The sequence below is a fragment of the Thermobia domestica genome, chromosome 1 (assembly GCF_964235325.1).
Source record: "Thermobia domestica chromosome 1, izTheDome1.hap1.1, whole genome shotgun sequence".
In the NCBI taxonomy this organism is placed as follows: Eukaryota; Metazoa; Arthropoda; class Insecta; order Zygentoma; family Lepismatidae; genus Thermobia; species Thermobia domestica.
Window position 1 is genome coordinate 117,141,698 of NC_137454.1, and position 13,904 is coordinate 117,155,601.

The following is a 13,904-nucleotide window of genomic DNA, read 5'->3' on the forward strand; positions in this document are numbered from 1 at the left end:
ATATAATTTCATATTTGGTGTATTTTAGTATTTCGTCGTCGGCAATTCAAAATCTGCTATGTGCATTTTGCAGGAGAAGCGAAAAACAGTATCCTGGTTAGATTTTTCGCTTTATAAAAGTGATGTTATAAGTAATATTTGATGCTGCACGTAACTTGATATCTTCTCAAGTTACTTGAGAAGGTATCAAGTTACGTGCAGCATCAAATATTACTTATAACATCACTTTTATAAAGCGAAAAATCTAACCAGGATACTGTTTTTCGCTTCTCCTGCAAAATGCACATAGCAGGTTTGGAATTGCCGACGACGATTTACTGTGTTACTGATATAACTTGTCTATAATAGTCAGATTCTGTGGTATGTATATTTTGTACTGCATATAAGAACATATTATTATTATTATTATTATTATTATTATTATTATTATTATTATTATTATTATTATTATTATTATTATTATAATTATTATTATTAAGTATTCTGCCCTTTGGCAAGTCCCGGGACTAATGATCTTTATTTATTTATTTAAGGTTTTGGCGTGGAAATGTTTCTTCCATGTTTCTCGATTTTCAGTTTCCTCTTTTAATTCCCAGTATTTTCTTCTATTTTTCAAATCATCGATCAGCTGTGTTCTTCTTTCCATCCACTCCTCGCTTTCCTTCCATCTTTCCTTCTATGGCGGTGTGAAGAAGACAATTTCTTCGCAAGATGTGTCCAATCCAATTGGCCTTCCTACGAAGAATGCTGGCTAAAAGCGTCCTCTTCTCTCCTATCCGATTTAAAACCTTCATTTCTTACTCCCTCTGTCCACTTTATCTTCTTCATCTTTCTCAACACCACATTTCGAAGTTCTTTAAATATTTCTTCTTTAATTCCGTGATGTCCAAGTCTCTGAACAATACAGTCCAATACTCCATATATAGCACCTGACCAACTTCTTCTTTGGTGAAATATTAAGCCTGCTAGTTAAAAGTGATCTTTTCTTGTTGAATGTTTCTTTAGCTATGGCAATTTTTGACTTGATCTCTTTGGAGCAGTAAGCATCTCTCGTCAAAATACTTCAAAAATATTTGAAATTATCGCCCTTTTCACGTTTTCCTTGTTCTACTCTGACCCGTAATGGCGCATTTTCACGGGATATTCTTATGTCTGCATAAGAATACAGGGCGTAGCTTATTCTCTAACACTGTATTTAAGGATACACTAGGTTATTTGTAATATGTCATGAGTTTGATGAAGGTATTGTTGCAATGCCGAAACTGTAACACAATTGGTAAATATATAGTTCCAAAACTGTAGTTCCTCGTTCGAGGTTTATTTTATTTTCCACGAAGTTACAAGACTAACAAGTTATTAGTTTTAAGTGTCATATGTATATTACTACTAGCTTGAGAGCTCGTTCTTTGCAAGGGAAGAATAAGGTTTATTGGAAATATCTGAAAGGTATATACGAACTATTTCTGGTTTACAACATGCATCCTTTCCTCTTTTAAGTTAAAATTTCGAAAACACTAAAACACGTGTTCATTTATTTTTAACATGGAATTTATATGCCAAATTTCACCTCCCTAACTTCAGGGGCTCATGAGATAACTATTCTTGGCCAAAAATTTGAATTGCCTCCCTTAGGATATGTATTTTTATCAAAATGAAATAAATAAATAAATAAATAAATAAATAAAAAAAAAGCAGCTCAACGCAGGTGCTCATTGAAAAATTCATTCCAAACAGCTCAGCAGTTTCCCCACATTGCGCATTTTACGAATACGAAATTGGAAATTAGGTTATTATATAATTCGTCTCCCGCATTGACATTATAATTAGAATATTATATTGGGGAGCGTTTTCAGCGTAAAAGAGAGACACATACCTGTCATGTTAGCCCATGAGCTAAGTTACTACAGACTAGAGATTACTTGTTAAAGTGGGAAAAAGAAAGTTTGAGTTTAACGTTCCGTTCAGCAGCGTGGCTATATGAGACATGGACTTACTGATTAACGTGGAATCCGAACCACATGAGCTCCTGCCGGGGGAAAAAGAAAGCTTTCAACATTAGAAGTGTTAAAGTCACGCCACAAAGTAGGAAATTTTCCATTCGAAAAAGAAAACTTGTGCTGCTGTTAACGATTCACTAACTCAATCAGCAATGAAATCAAGAGCGTAATGTGCCGAAATGTATGCATTACTACATCAAAAAGGCCTTTCCGCCCTCTGACTGTGAATGAATTAACAGACATAATTCGGAAAGACACGAGACTATGCGCATTGCTGCTGGAAACCTTTCCAGCACTGCAGAAGTTACTCCAGTTTAATGAATACGTATTTACAGCAACTCACGAAGCCAGGATACTTTCTTCTGGGTTAAAGAAAAGTTTTACTTTTTTTCAAGAAGTTACACAGAATCTTCCGAGTGTAATAATGTGAGAGGGAATAAGTTCAAACCATCTGTCATGCCATTATTTCTCTGAAGGATCAATAAATCAAACGACTTATTTATATGCTAAAGACCTGATTATGTCCGCAGCTGTAAGCGAGTGACATTATAACATTGTTTTGTAACAAGATAATGAACTCACACACTTCACAGTTATCATCAGCGAATGGCTCGACGAGACCTTCCACGAGGCATTTTATTAGGCGCAAAAATTAACTGTTATTGCGCCATTGTTGCGGCCTCCCACGTAGATTAGACCTTACCAACCTACACAATGAATGTGTTGTGTCAGCACATTCTTGCTTTTAAGCTGTGGCAGCAATGCTTTTAAGTTGTGGCAGCACTGATCCTTTACAAGATGCTATTTGGGAAGCATTTAAGTGACGCCGGTAATGCCTCACAAAATGCACACAGAACATGGCGTCATATTTGCCTCTGTTAATATCGTGAAGGAAATCATACTGACGTCCTAGATGCATAACAGGTATATTTTTCATTTGCTTTTCATAGACTAACTTGAGGTTGGTAATTGGTTATCTTGTACAAGTCATATAAAAAGGTTCACAACATTTGGTATTAATCGTTCTATTCGACTTTTGTGCCCAACTTACACATTGATGCATACGTAAATACGATTTGTAGACTGGGCAATCTTCTAATCTTACTGAAATCCGTTATCTGTAGGTACAAGGTAGTTCTCACGAGAATACCATATCTCAAGCAATCTAAGAAAGACACCTGAACGCAATTCCTCTCCGTTACTTTGTAGGTTCTTCTGTGTGATTCGAAATAGAAGACACGTGACAATGAACATACGGTAATCTCAACCAAAAAAAAAAAAAGTTAATCAGTTTCTACATTATCTTTGTATTTTATCAAATTATCTCACAATTCTGAGCTTGCTTTAACATGAGGTGATGGCAATTACAGCCTTTCAGCGTTAGGATTTAGTACGTCAAGCCTCGGCTTTCAATTCCGAATGTGATTGGATATTTTTTGTAATACGCTAGTTTTATATGAAATGCATATAACATTTATCTTATGTTCCTAATCATGGCTACAGGTTCTATTAAACAAATTAGCAGAAGCTACCTCTGACGTGACCAGTGAAGTACTTTTTTGTACTTTTTAACAGAAATTAGAATGTTACTAGACTTCAGAAAACAAAATTCAGGATACATAATGACTTCTATTTTACTGATAACAAAATCCTTAAATTTCCCCGTTATAATAAGCCCTTTAAAAAAAAAATCATAAAATTTCGAAAATATGGCGTTCTGAAGATAAGGTTTTTCTATTTTTAAAAAGACGATATACATAGATTTCTTTTAAATATATATCAATGGCATCTTTTATGGCTTATTCTACTTTCCCACCATATATCAAAAGTTGCCATTTATGTTATAATATTTACAATTTTCAAATAACAAATCCCAAAGCTGCCTTGGGCATTCATAAAAACTACAATAGCAACAATATATATATATACCGAGTTGAAGTACTTCCTTAAAGACCCATACTTGTGGAAATATTACAGGATGTCTATCAGAATTTCAGAAACATTAATTTTGTTCATTTTTTTGGGTCTGATTACAAAAAATCACCTCGTTCTACTGATTATAACAAAAATACTGCTGCAAGATTGACTGAACCTTTCATTTCCCATGCGGAACCAACGTCTGTTGTATTCCAGCCAAGAGATACGAGATGCTAAAGCTGGAAAATATTATCACATAAGTAAAACGTTATGGTAGTAAAGTTTTTTTTTGACTTCCTGGCCTTTTTCTGACATTTTCATAATTAATAGACACCCTGCATTACAGTGTCACATGAAAAATACATGTGACATCAGTATCACATTACCACTTGATATAAGTACACTCACTCACAAAAGTAAATTTACTTCATTGAACAATTTCGAGATGAAATGTTCCTGAAATTACAAAAACTGTCCTGAATTTACTCTTTGAGTTCGAAGGTCTCATCTAGTTACTTTTATGAATGAGTGAACAACAATTCATCATTAACTAATGCACTTTGTAAAATTTACATAATTAAGGTTGAGTTTTGCATTCAGAGAACACACAAAATATCCTTTCACACTTTAGATCGTAAACATTTATCCATTAACGCACCAACCGAATCTATTATGCATCTATTTGCAATTAGCATTAAATAGTACTTTTTTTTCACAACATCAATAAAACAAATCTTTTCGTTTTTTGTCATCATTTCATTTTGTACATCATCAACAATACATCACAGAATCATGTTAGCAATACTTCACAGACAGACACACATACAAACACACACACACATGGATAAGTCACTTATCAAAGCTGAGTTTCCACAGAGATGCGAGCTACAGAGTCACCACCTAACTCTTGCGTCGCTTTATGCAATTTTGAGCTATCAGAAATCATGTCTGTACTAGGGACTACTTTTTCTTTGGGACACTGGTCTTCCTGAGGAGATTTTTCTTTCTCAAGAAGCTTTTCACTTGGTTTTTCTGTTTGATTTTCTATGGTCCTATCACTAGGTGGCGACTCTACAGCTACTTTGGATTCCCCACTCCCGTCTATTTTGTCTTCTTCACACTTACCCCCACTACCACTTGCCAAAATTTCCTCATTTAGGCACACAGTATCAATACTCACGGTGCTGTTAGAGAAAATAGCAGCTGGCCCAAGACTACACACAGGTTGGCTAGAAACAGTTTCTTTATTTGGTGTCTTTGCCTTATTTTCAATAATCTCAGGTAGAATAGTTGCACTGCATAGTGTTTCTACCTTTTGTTCAGACACAGCTGTTTTCCTTGGCTCAGGTTTTAAGAAATTACCGTCAGACTTCGTGCTATCTCCCTTTTCCATTTGCTGCTGTTGTGCTCTGTCTTGTTGATGATGGGCTATCAAATCACATGCTTTGCCAAGGATCACCACACTGTTAAGTATTCGAAAAGATGTCAACGCTAAATAGGCAATGATAAGTAACGTCACAGCCGCAGGACCTTGGATATGAACTGTCTGACCCAAGACTCGAACCATGACTACTCCAAGAGGGAGAGGAATGAATCCCATTCGTCGAGCCACAAGATCTGAGTGGTCAGAAAATGCCTACCCAAAAACAAAATAAATTAGATACATTAGTAAAATTGTACAAAAAGAATTCTGATATTTCACAATTTTACATAACTCTACAAGCTTAAGGGGAAATATTTAAGATACAGCTAGATAATATCTGAAACTTAGATAAGATATAATGTTTTAAATTCCTAGCACAGTATGCACTCGAATAAATTACTGTAAAACCTAGGGATAATGTAGAGACAAATATTGAAGGAATTCAATCTCTAACTGGTTGGTAACATTATTTTTAGCTGTTTACAGATCATAATGTCATCAAAAACGAAAAACCGACTGTGTTTAAATCAAACGTGAGATACTGCTGTTATTTATATTATTCCGCGGATTCGTAATTAATTATCTCATTCCGAAGATGAATAAGGATAGGTTGAATTACAAAATTTCCTTTGAAGTTGCAAACCTGCAGTCATAGTTCGTTTATGTCAATGTCAAGCAGAATCGTAGGCAACAGTACGGAAAAATACTGTATAGGGACTCCAGTTAGAACTTTCTGCAAAGTAGGTACTAAAAGCGTGCCAACAAATTGTATTGTGTAGAAAATGAAAAAATGGATTATTAGTTTGCGGATATTTATTGCAGGTCAAAAGCAATAGACAATCTATTGAATGCACCATGTTATTCACTAGAAAATTAGTATTGTTTGCAGTCTCAAGGTGATAACCGTACAGTGCTTCTGCACAATTCAGGAAAGTTTTGAGTGATATCATGAAAAGTTTTAGTGTAGTTCTGTATAAGTACAAATTTTTACAAGTGCAATTTTTGTAACTGATATTAGAGAGGTATTCATATATATTTTTATTAGCAGAAGCAATTTAGTTTTGATATTTCTACGTATCGTATAACACAATGATGGATATCCTGTGATGAGTTTGCTGCAGATGCTTTTAAAATGCCGAAGATAAAGATGGGATTTCCCACTGAAAATTTCGGCAATTAGTAAATAAACAGATGTATTCCAACTTGGTCCAAGTAAATAGATAAAAGACTTCTTTCGAACAAGCTAGAATTTTTCAACGCCACTCACGTGAAAACGGTGCTGCTTTCGATCCATATATATTTTTTTTTTTTCCTTTGCGTAATTTCACGCAGGGTTCCCACAAAAAAGTGAAGATCGATTTCCCTGACTTTACCTGACACATTCTTGTTTTCCCTGACAAATTCTTGAATATAAATGGGAAGATATCGGGTAAGTTTTATCATCCCCATATCCGTCCAACACACTTCTTTAATTACCATTTACATATCTGTTATGTTCAATATTAGTAATTGTTATTTACACAAAATTAATAATGTAATTATATAAAATATATGCACGATACAGTACCACACACCTTGACATTGCTTTTTTTTTTTCTTTCTTGAAAAAACAATAAAAAGCGATTTAACATGCACCCAAGAATATATTGCCGACTCTCCTTGAGACCTATTACCATCAGTCCTAAAATGAAATGAAATGGAATCTTTTAAGTTTTACGTTCCACAGTTATGCCGGCTAGGCTAAAGGAGACGGTGATGAGGAGAAATGAATGCAATGGTGGAATGAAGTGGGAGGAAACAGGAGAACCATGAGAAAACACGCGCACACGGCGTTTGTCCACCACAAAGTTCACCTGGCGCGAGCTGGAATCGAACCAGAACTCCATGAACCAGAGATGAAAGCTCTACCACTGAGAAACCGTGGCCCCCATCAGTCCTAACATAACCAACTCTGAGACATATTAATCCTCACATTTCCTTTTTTAAACAGAATTTTGTTTTGCTTTGAATTCTTGAATTTGTTCTACGAGAGCGTCTGTTCTTGTCTGTAACATAATTCCATTTGTTTCTTCTTTGCTTCCAATTTCTTAACTTCAGCACTCAGTTTTCTTTTTTCACCTTTGATTTGACTTTCCTTTGCATTTTTGATTCGTTTCTGTTTAATGGCATTATAGCGTCTCAGAGCTGAACAGACTGAGAGAAGCATTCTTCGATCAACAGGAACAGACTCTAGTCTTCCACATTACATAATTGCATCGTGCTACCAGGGAACCTTCTTTCTGGTTTTCTACAATGTGTGTGTTATTGGCTAAGAACTCGCCCTCCACTGAGACATTGCTGTGGGATCAAATTAAACATTTTCACAACATTCCACAAATCAGAATATTCTTGTTTCTTGGGCATTACCTCTGCTAGAAGTCATCTAACCTGATGCTGGCCATCTTCTCTTCGTATTCTCTGAAGTCATGAGGCCCCTGAATTTCAGTACAGAAAGACATAAATTGACACTTTGCTTTCCCAGTTACAGAATCAGATATTCCGTTATGCTCATGCAGAGTTTATGGGATGCGTTTCATCCAAGTCTGAGCAAGTTCTGGATTGTTCTTTGTAGCCTGGGGTCCAAAGCTGATAGAGCACGAACCAGTTTGTACTTCAGAGGGCTCCTTTCCACAATCTTCGCGACTGTGCTCAGCAAAAAGTTTCGACAGTCAAGCCTGAAAGTTGGTTTATCTTTGTCTAATGCTTTCAATTCTTTCAGTAGTTTTTTGTCTTAAAACTGACGTCCATGAAGATGACAAGTCATACTTCGATTTCTGCTTTTACATGATCAATTATCCCCTTCTTTGTCTCACACACAAATGCACACACATACATACACACAAAGTACCTCACTCCCTCAGCACGAAATAGCAACACTGCATCACTGACATCATGTGAATGTTGTATCATTGTGGTCCTCTTCACATATCAATCTGTACAAGTGATAGAGAGGAAACAATGTTAACTAATTATTTGGTCTAGGAATTAATTCGTGCGGTTGGTACGCACACATTGAAGCTGTAGTACAAACACAAAATACATAAATACCTTAAGAAAAATATTGTCCATCGCTAGCCACCACTTTCGCCCATCTGTCAGGCAATGTACAGATTCCGTGGCGAAAGAAGTCCTCATCCTTGGAAGCGATCCAGTCAGAGACCCATGTTTCGATATCTTCTGAAGAAGTAAACCGCTGTCCAATCAAATCGTTGTTCATGCAATCGAACAAGTAGTAGTCCGAAGGAGCAACGTCTGGTGAATACGGCGGGTGGGGTAAAACTTCCCATCCGACATTTTCTAAATAGGTTTTGACCGGTTTTGCGACATGTGGGCGAGCGTTATCATGTTGAACAATAAGTTTATCATGTCTGTTCTCCCATTCTGGTCGTGTTCTGGCCAGAGCTTGCTTCAAACGCATTAATTGTCGTCGATAACGTTCTCCATTCATAGTTTCACCCGGTTGCAGCAGCTCATAGTACACCACACCTTTCATATCCCACCATATGCACAGCATAACCTTTGCACAGTGAATATCTCGTTTTGGTTGTGATGGACCTGGTTCACCTGGTTTCACCCAGGCCTTTTTTCGTTTAGGGTTCTCGTAATGGATCCACTTCTCATCACCCGTAATAATTCGCTGCAGAAACCCCTTTCTGCTCTGTCGTTGAAGCAGCAATTCGCAAATGGTTTTTCGTCTTTCAACGTCTCTGTCTTTCAATTCATGTGGAACCCAATGTGACATCTTTTGAATCATTCCCATGGCTTTCAAGCGTTTGGAGACTGTTGTTTGATCAACGCCTAATGCTGCTGCAAGTTGTTCCTGCGTTTGACACGAATCCTGCTCGAGCAATGCTGTCAATTCTTCGTCTTGAAATTTTTTTGGCTGTCCAGCTCGCTCTTGGTCTGCCAAGCCGAAATCACCACTTCTAAACCGTGCAAACCACTTCTGACACGTTCGCTCAGCTAGAGCATGGTCACCATACACTTCCACCAAAATACGATGACTTTCAGTCGCACTTTTCTGCATGTTAAAGTAATGCAGCAGGACACCCCGCAAAAACACTTTATCAGGCACAAATTGCGCCATGTTCACTTAACTACAAACTGGTTTTGTTGACGCTTTAATCCACTGCCCTATACTACGAACGATACGCGATGACAGGGGTTTGCAACACATGTGTGGATACACGGAACTGTGGGACGCTCCGTTCGTTGCGCCATCTCTTGTCCACCCGCACGAATTAATTCCTAGACCAAATAACTCTATGGCCTATGGAACCCAGAGGTTCAATGCCGCGATCACAAAAGCTCCGCATTGACTTCTATCCTTAGCTAACTGCATCCAGTTTCTACTTTGTATTCCAATCTTTGCGAGATCCATCTTAATATTGTCCTCCCACCTGTGTTTAGGTCTTCCTAATGGTAGTTTTCCGGTTGGTCTTCCAGTTAAGACTTTGAAAGCGTTCCTACTTTCTTCCATCCTGGCTACATGACCTGCCCACCTGAGCCTCCTAGACTTGGTGACCCTAACAATGTTTGGCAAACCGTATAAATTATGTAGTTCTTCGTTATGAAGTTTCCGCCATTCCCCAATTCCATTTCCATTGGGTCCGAATATTCGTCTCAGGATCTTGTTCTCAAATAATTTCAGTCTAGGTTCTTCCCTCAGAATAAGCAACCATGTTTCGCAACCATCCAGAACAACAGGCATCATTATGGTTTTATATATTTTAAGCTTCAAATTCCTCGACAGAATTGGCGACAAGAAATTCTGAACTGAATAATAACACGAATTCAATGCTTAATAACACGAATCCCGAGGAAACAATGTTAGATTGAAAAAAGGAATGTTACACTTGCACATTTACGTTCCCTCACTTTCGATGACATTTTATACAAAATGCATGATTTCTCTGACATGTTTTCATTTCCCTCACATTCCCTGATTTTCCAGAATGTGGGAATCCTATCACGTCTACTATCACTTCCTCCAATATGTCGGTGTATTATCGTACCACTCTGTATGCAGTGGGTTTTGCTACATAATTTTTCATTTGCACCACATTTCTAGGATTTTGCATTGAAAAACAGTTCAATCATGCATAGAGATATCAGAAACAATATTCACATATATAATGAAAAGTGACGTCTGGTAAATTGTTTTTGATAATACCAAAATCTTCTAATAAACATATCTATAAAATGAGAATAGTTATTGGCCGAAAACAAACACTTATAGATACGTACAACAATTTAGTTAGGTACACTTAAAAAATTTTGTGATTCCTAGTAGTTGTGTCAGGAACATGCAAGTTAACAATATTAATTAACTCTAGTATACCCGTTAAAATTTCATGCAATAATTCACGATCATAAAGTTCTTCTTTCTGATAAATTCAAGTCCAAGTAAGTGTCTAATTTCATCATTGGTTTTGAGTAATAAAACTTAAAATTTCTAGCATAACCAGAAAAGAAAGAAATTTCGAACAGATTCTATATCATTATAGAAGTACTGTACGCTTCTGTTCCGAATATTCAAGATGACTTCTAACATTAGCAAGATACAAGATAACACAAGTTTTTATTAATACAAAATCTCTAGAGAGCCGTTTGATAATGACTAAATTTCTCCTTACTTTAGAGATAATTTGTTCAAGATGTTTGTTAAATAAAAATTTATTATCAAGTATTATACCAAGATCTTCAATGGATTCAACATACTTAACATTTATCAATAACATATGTATAATAAATTTAATTGGTTTAATAACAAACAATTTGTTGAGCAAAACAATATATTCACGTTAAGAAACTACATACGTGTTAGTTGGCGAAACTGCAACACGTATGTAGTTTTTAAATGTGAATATATTGTTTTGCTCAGCAAATAGTTTGTTTGTGATTAAGTATATACAAAGCAAAGATTCTACTCATGGAACATATTACAGAATTGGTTTTATTGGAAAAAGCAACAGAAAGTGTTTTGTTGAGATTTAAAGGTAAGGCATTACTACAAAACCATTTAACAACACTATCAAAAAGGGTGGCCCAAAAGTAGGTACACCCCTGCATTGATCAAGTATAATACTCTAGATTATCCGTTTATTTGCTTCGGCTGTTCCGAGCTTAAGAAATAAGTAAAAAGACATTAAGAATAAATAATAAAGAAGCTAGGTCTATCTGTTTGTATGATATCAAATACAATAAGCAGATCAGTACGAGATTGTATACCTACTTTTGGGCCAATCTATCCTTTGAATAATAATAATAATAATAATAATAATAATAATAATAATAATAATACTTTCCGTTTTACATCCCACACTTATGCCCTATATGCTATAGGAGATGGGTGAATGATTATGAAAGGAATTGGTGGAATGAAAACGTAGGAAATTGGAGAACCCACCGAAACGATGTTGTCCACCTCAAACTCACATGGTCCGGGATCGAGCCAGGGACCCTTCACATCAGAGGTGAGTCCTCTACCAGTACCGGGTCACCTTTTCAATTGCATGAGAAAGACATTAGTCGTCTTACTCTTGTTCCACTAGCTTAGTGGCTCACCTAACTATTTACGAAAACGGATAAGAGCCTCCATTCGGGTAGTGCACATGCAACACAACAGTACGCACACATACCTACATTGATAAACATCGTTCAGCAATTTAAAAACGGGTCAAAACTTGAATTAAAACAGCAGTGGTAACTTGACAGCAAAACGAACCGACTTACAACAACGGCAACTTAAAATTTAGAGCTGAGATTTTTGCTAATTTGCTTAAGAATGGGTGAATTTAGGTTTTATATTTATATATTGTAGGATAGTGGAGACCCGATTCCATATAACAGGAAACCGGGGGGGGGGGGGGAGGTTATAGCTGAAGATGCAATTAGTTGAAAACATTTCTATAGTACTTACATGTTTCTGTCTTGTTTGTGCCATGTCATATGCCAAGCTGGTTGTATATTCTCTATATACATCAACTGGTAACTCGTTGAAGCGAGTAATGAAGGCGTGTTTAATCCAGTCTACTAGCACTTCGGCCAGAAGCACCATTACACAGTCAGGAAGCAATACCCAAAAACGTTCTACATGGATAAAGTACATATTTTTTTAGTAATGGCTCATACAGTGACATCGCAGAAAAATATTTCAATATGGCAGAAAATAAACTAATCATATTACAAAATAAATAACACAGAATATTACAATATGAATATATATTAATTTGAACTGATTAACTGATTAGTTATCTTGTTAGTTTTATCCTTTCACCTTTGATTATATAAACTACTGTTTTATTTCCACATCATTTAATACGCTCGGTTCACCAGCAGGCCGAACCAATTTTTCCTTGCACTTTCGACTGGGTTCACTGATGATTACATTAAGTGACAAAATAGGAGATGAATATTTCAAACAACTAGCAGCGAGGTGTTTTGGAAATCCTTCATTACCCCAACTCTGTTTCCTTCGAACGCATTATTGCCTAACTTCCTCTTTTAAGGGACTTAGAAAAATTCAGGGGCGCAAATATATTTTGTGTAAGTGTACATACACACAGAAATAATAATGGAACGGATAGGTAATAAGGGAATGTTGGCAGAAGTAAGAATCTGAAGAGCAATACTGGAATAGTAAGTAAAAGGAAAATAAACTTGTTCATTTGTTAAAACATTATTTAATTCTCCACGATTTCTTCTTAAATAGTTTGTCACTGGCATCCTCTGTAGCTCACAGATGGAATATATTGTGATATCTTGAAATAATAAAATATTTAAGTGTTTAGGATCCGTAGGTTGTTTCATTAACAGACGGTTAGTGCGCTACTTAATCCTTTCACTACCACTGGGACATATGTGTCCTACGATACATTCTCAGAGGACCCGTGGTTATTTACCGCATGTTATTGCTATGAATCGATGTTCCACTGGTAAAGAGAAGCCTGCTAATGGTTCACAGAATTGTTATGAACATTATCAAATAGACAGTAGTGGAAGTGAACGTGAACAATAAAAGTGAGAAACAATGTGCTAGTGATAAAGCAGTCATTGCATGTACTGTCATTTGGAAAAGGATGCCGAAATGTAAAATATTTATCATAAATACGACCCAACTGTTTTTCTGACAATATACGTATCATAATTGAAAATACAAGATGATAATTTATGTCACTACCACTGGGACATATAGGTCCCACGTAAAAATATCAGTGGGATACATATGTCCCACCCTTCCCACGTCGAAAAACGAAACGGCAGATTTGATTTATTTATTTATTTATTTATACGTTTGAAAACAACTTAAAGTAACCATATATCAATGTTTCTCACTAAGAAAAAAATTGGTAGTGAAAGCGTTAAAAGAAAATAACGTATTCTGAAGGATGCAACATAAGATATGATGGAAAGAAAAAGACAACTGTAAAAAATGATTGATCGAAAGAATCAGTGGCAGATAAAATAATCTAACGAGAGATATTAAAGAGGATAATTTTAGCGAAATGGAAAAGCTGGGAACCGTA

At 36.1% G+C, this 13,904-nt stretch overlaps 1 protein-coding gene across 1 annotated transcript in view; it reads right to left on the bottom strand.

Moving 5' to 3' along the window:
• Positions 1 to 309: 309 nt before the first annotated feature.
• Positions 310 to 13,904, bottom strand: part of LOC145688256 (transmembrane anterior posterior transformation protein 1 homolog) — a 55,723-nt gene continuing 42,128 nt past the window's right edge. Inside the window, exons 8-9 of the mRNA XM_081762224.1 lie at positions 12,299 to 12,468; positions 310 to 5,550 (exon numbers count right to left, since the gene is read on the bottom strand). Coding sequence (XP_081618350.1) covers positions 4,771 to 5,550; positions 12,299 to 12,468 — 950 coding nt within the window. The 3' untranslated portion in view covers positions 310 to 4,770. The remainder of the gene's footprint in view (positions 5,551 to 12,298; positions 12,469 to 13,904) is intronic.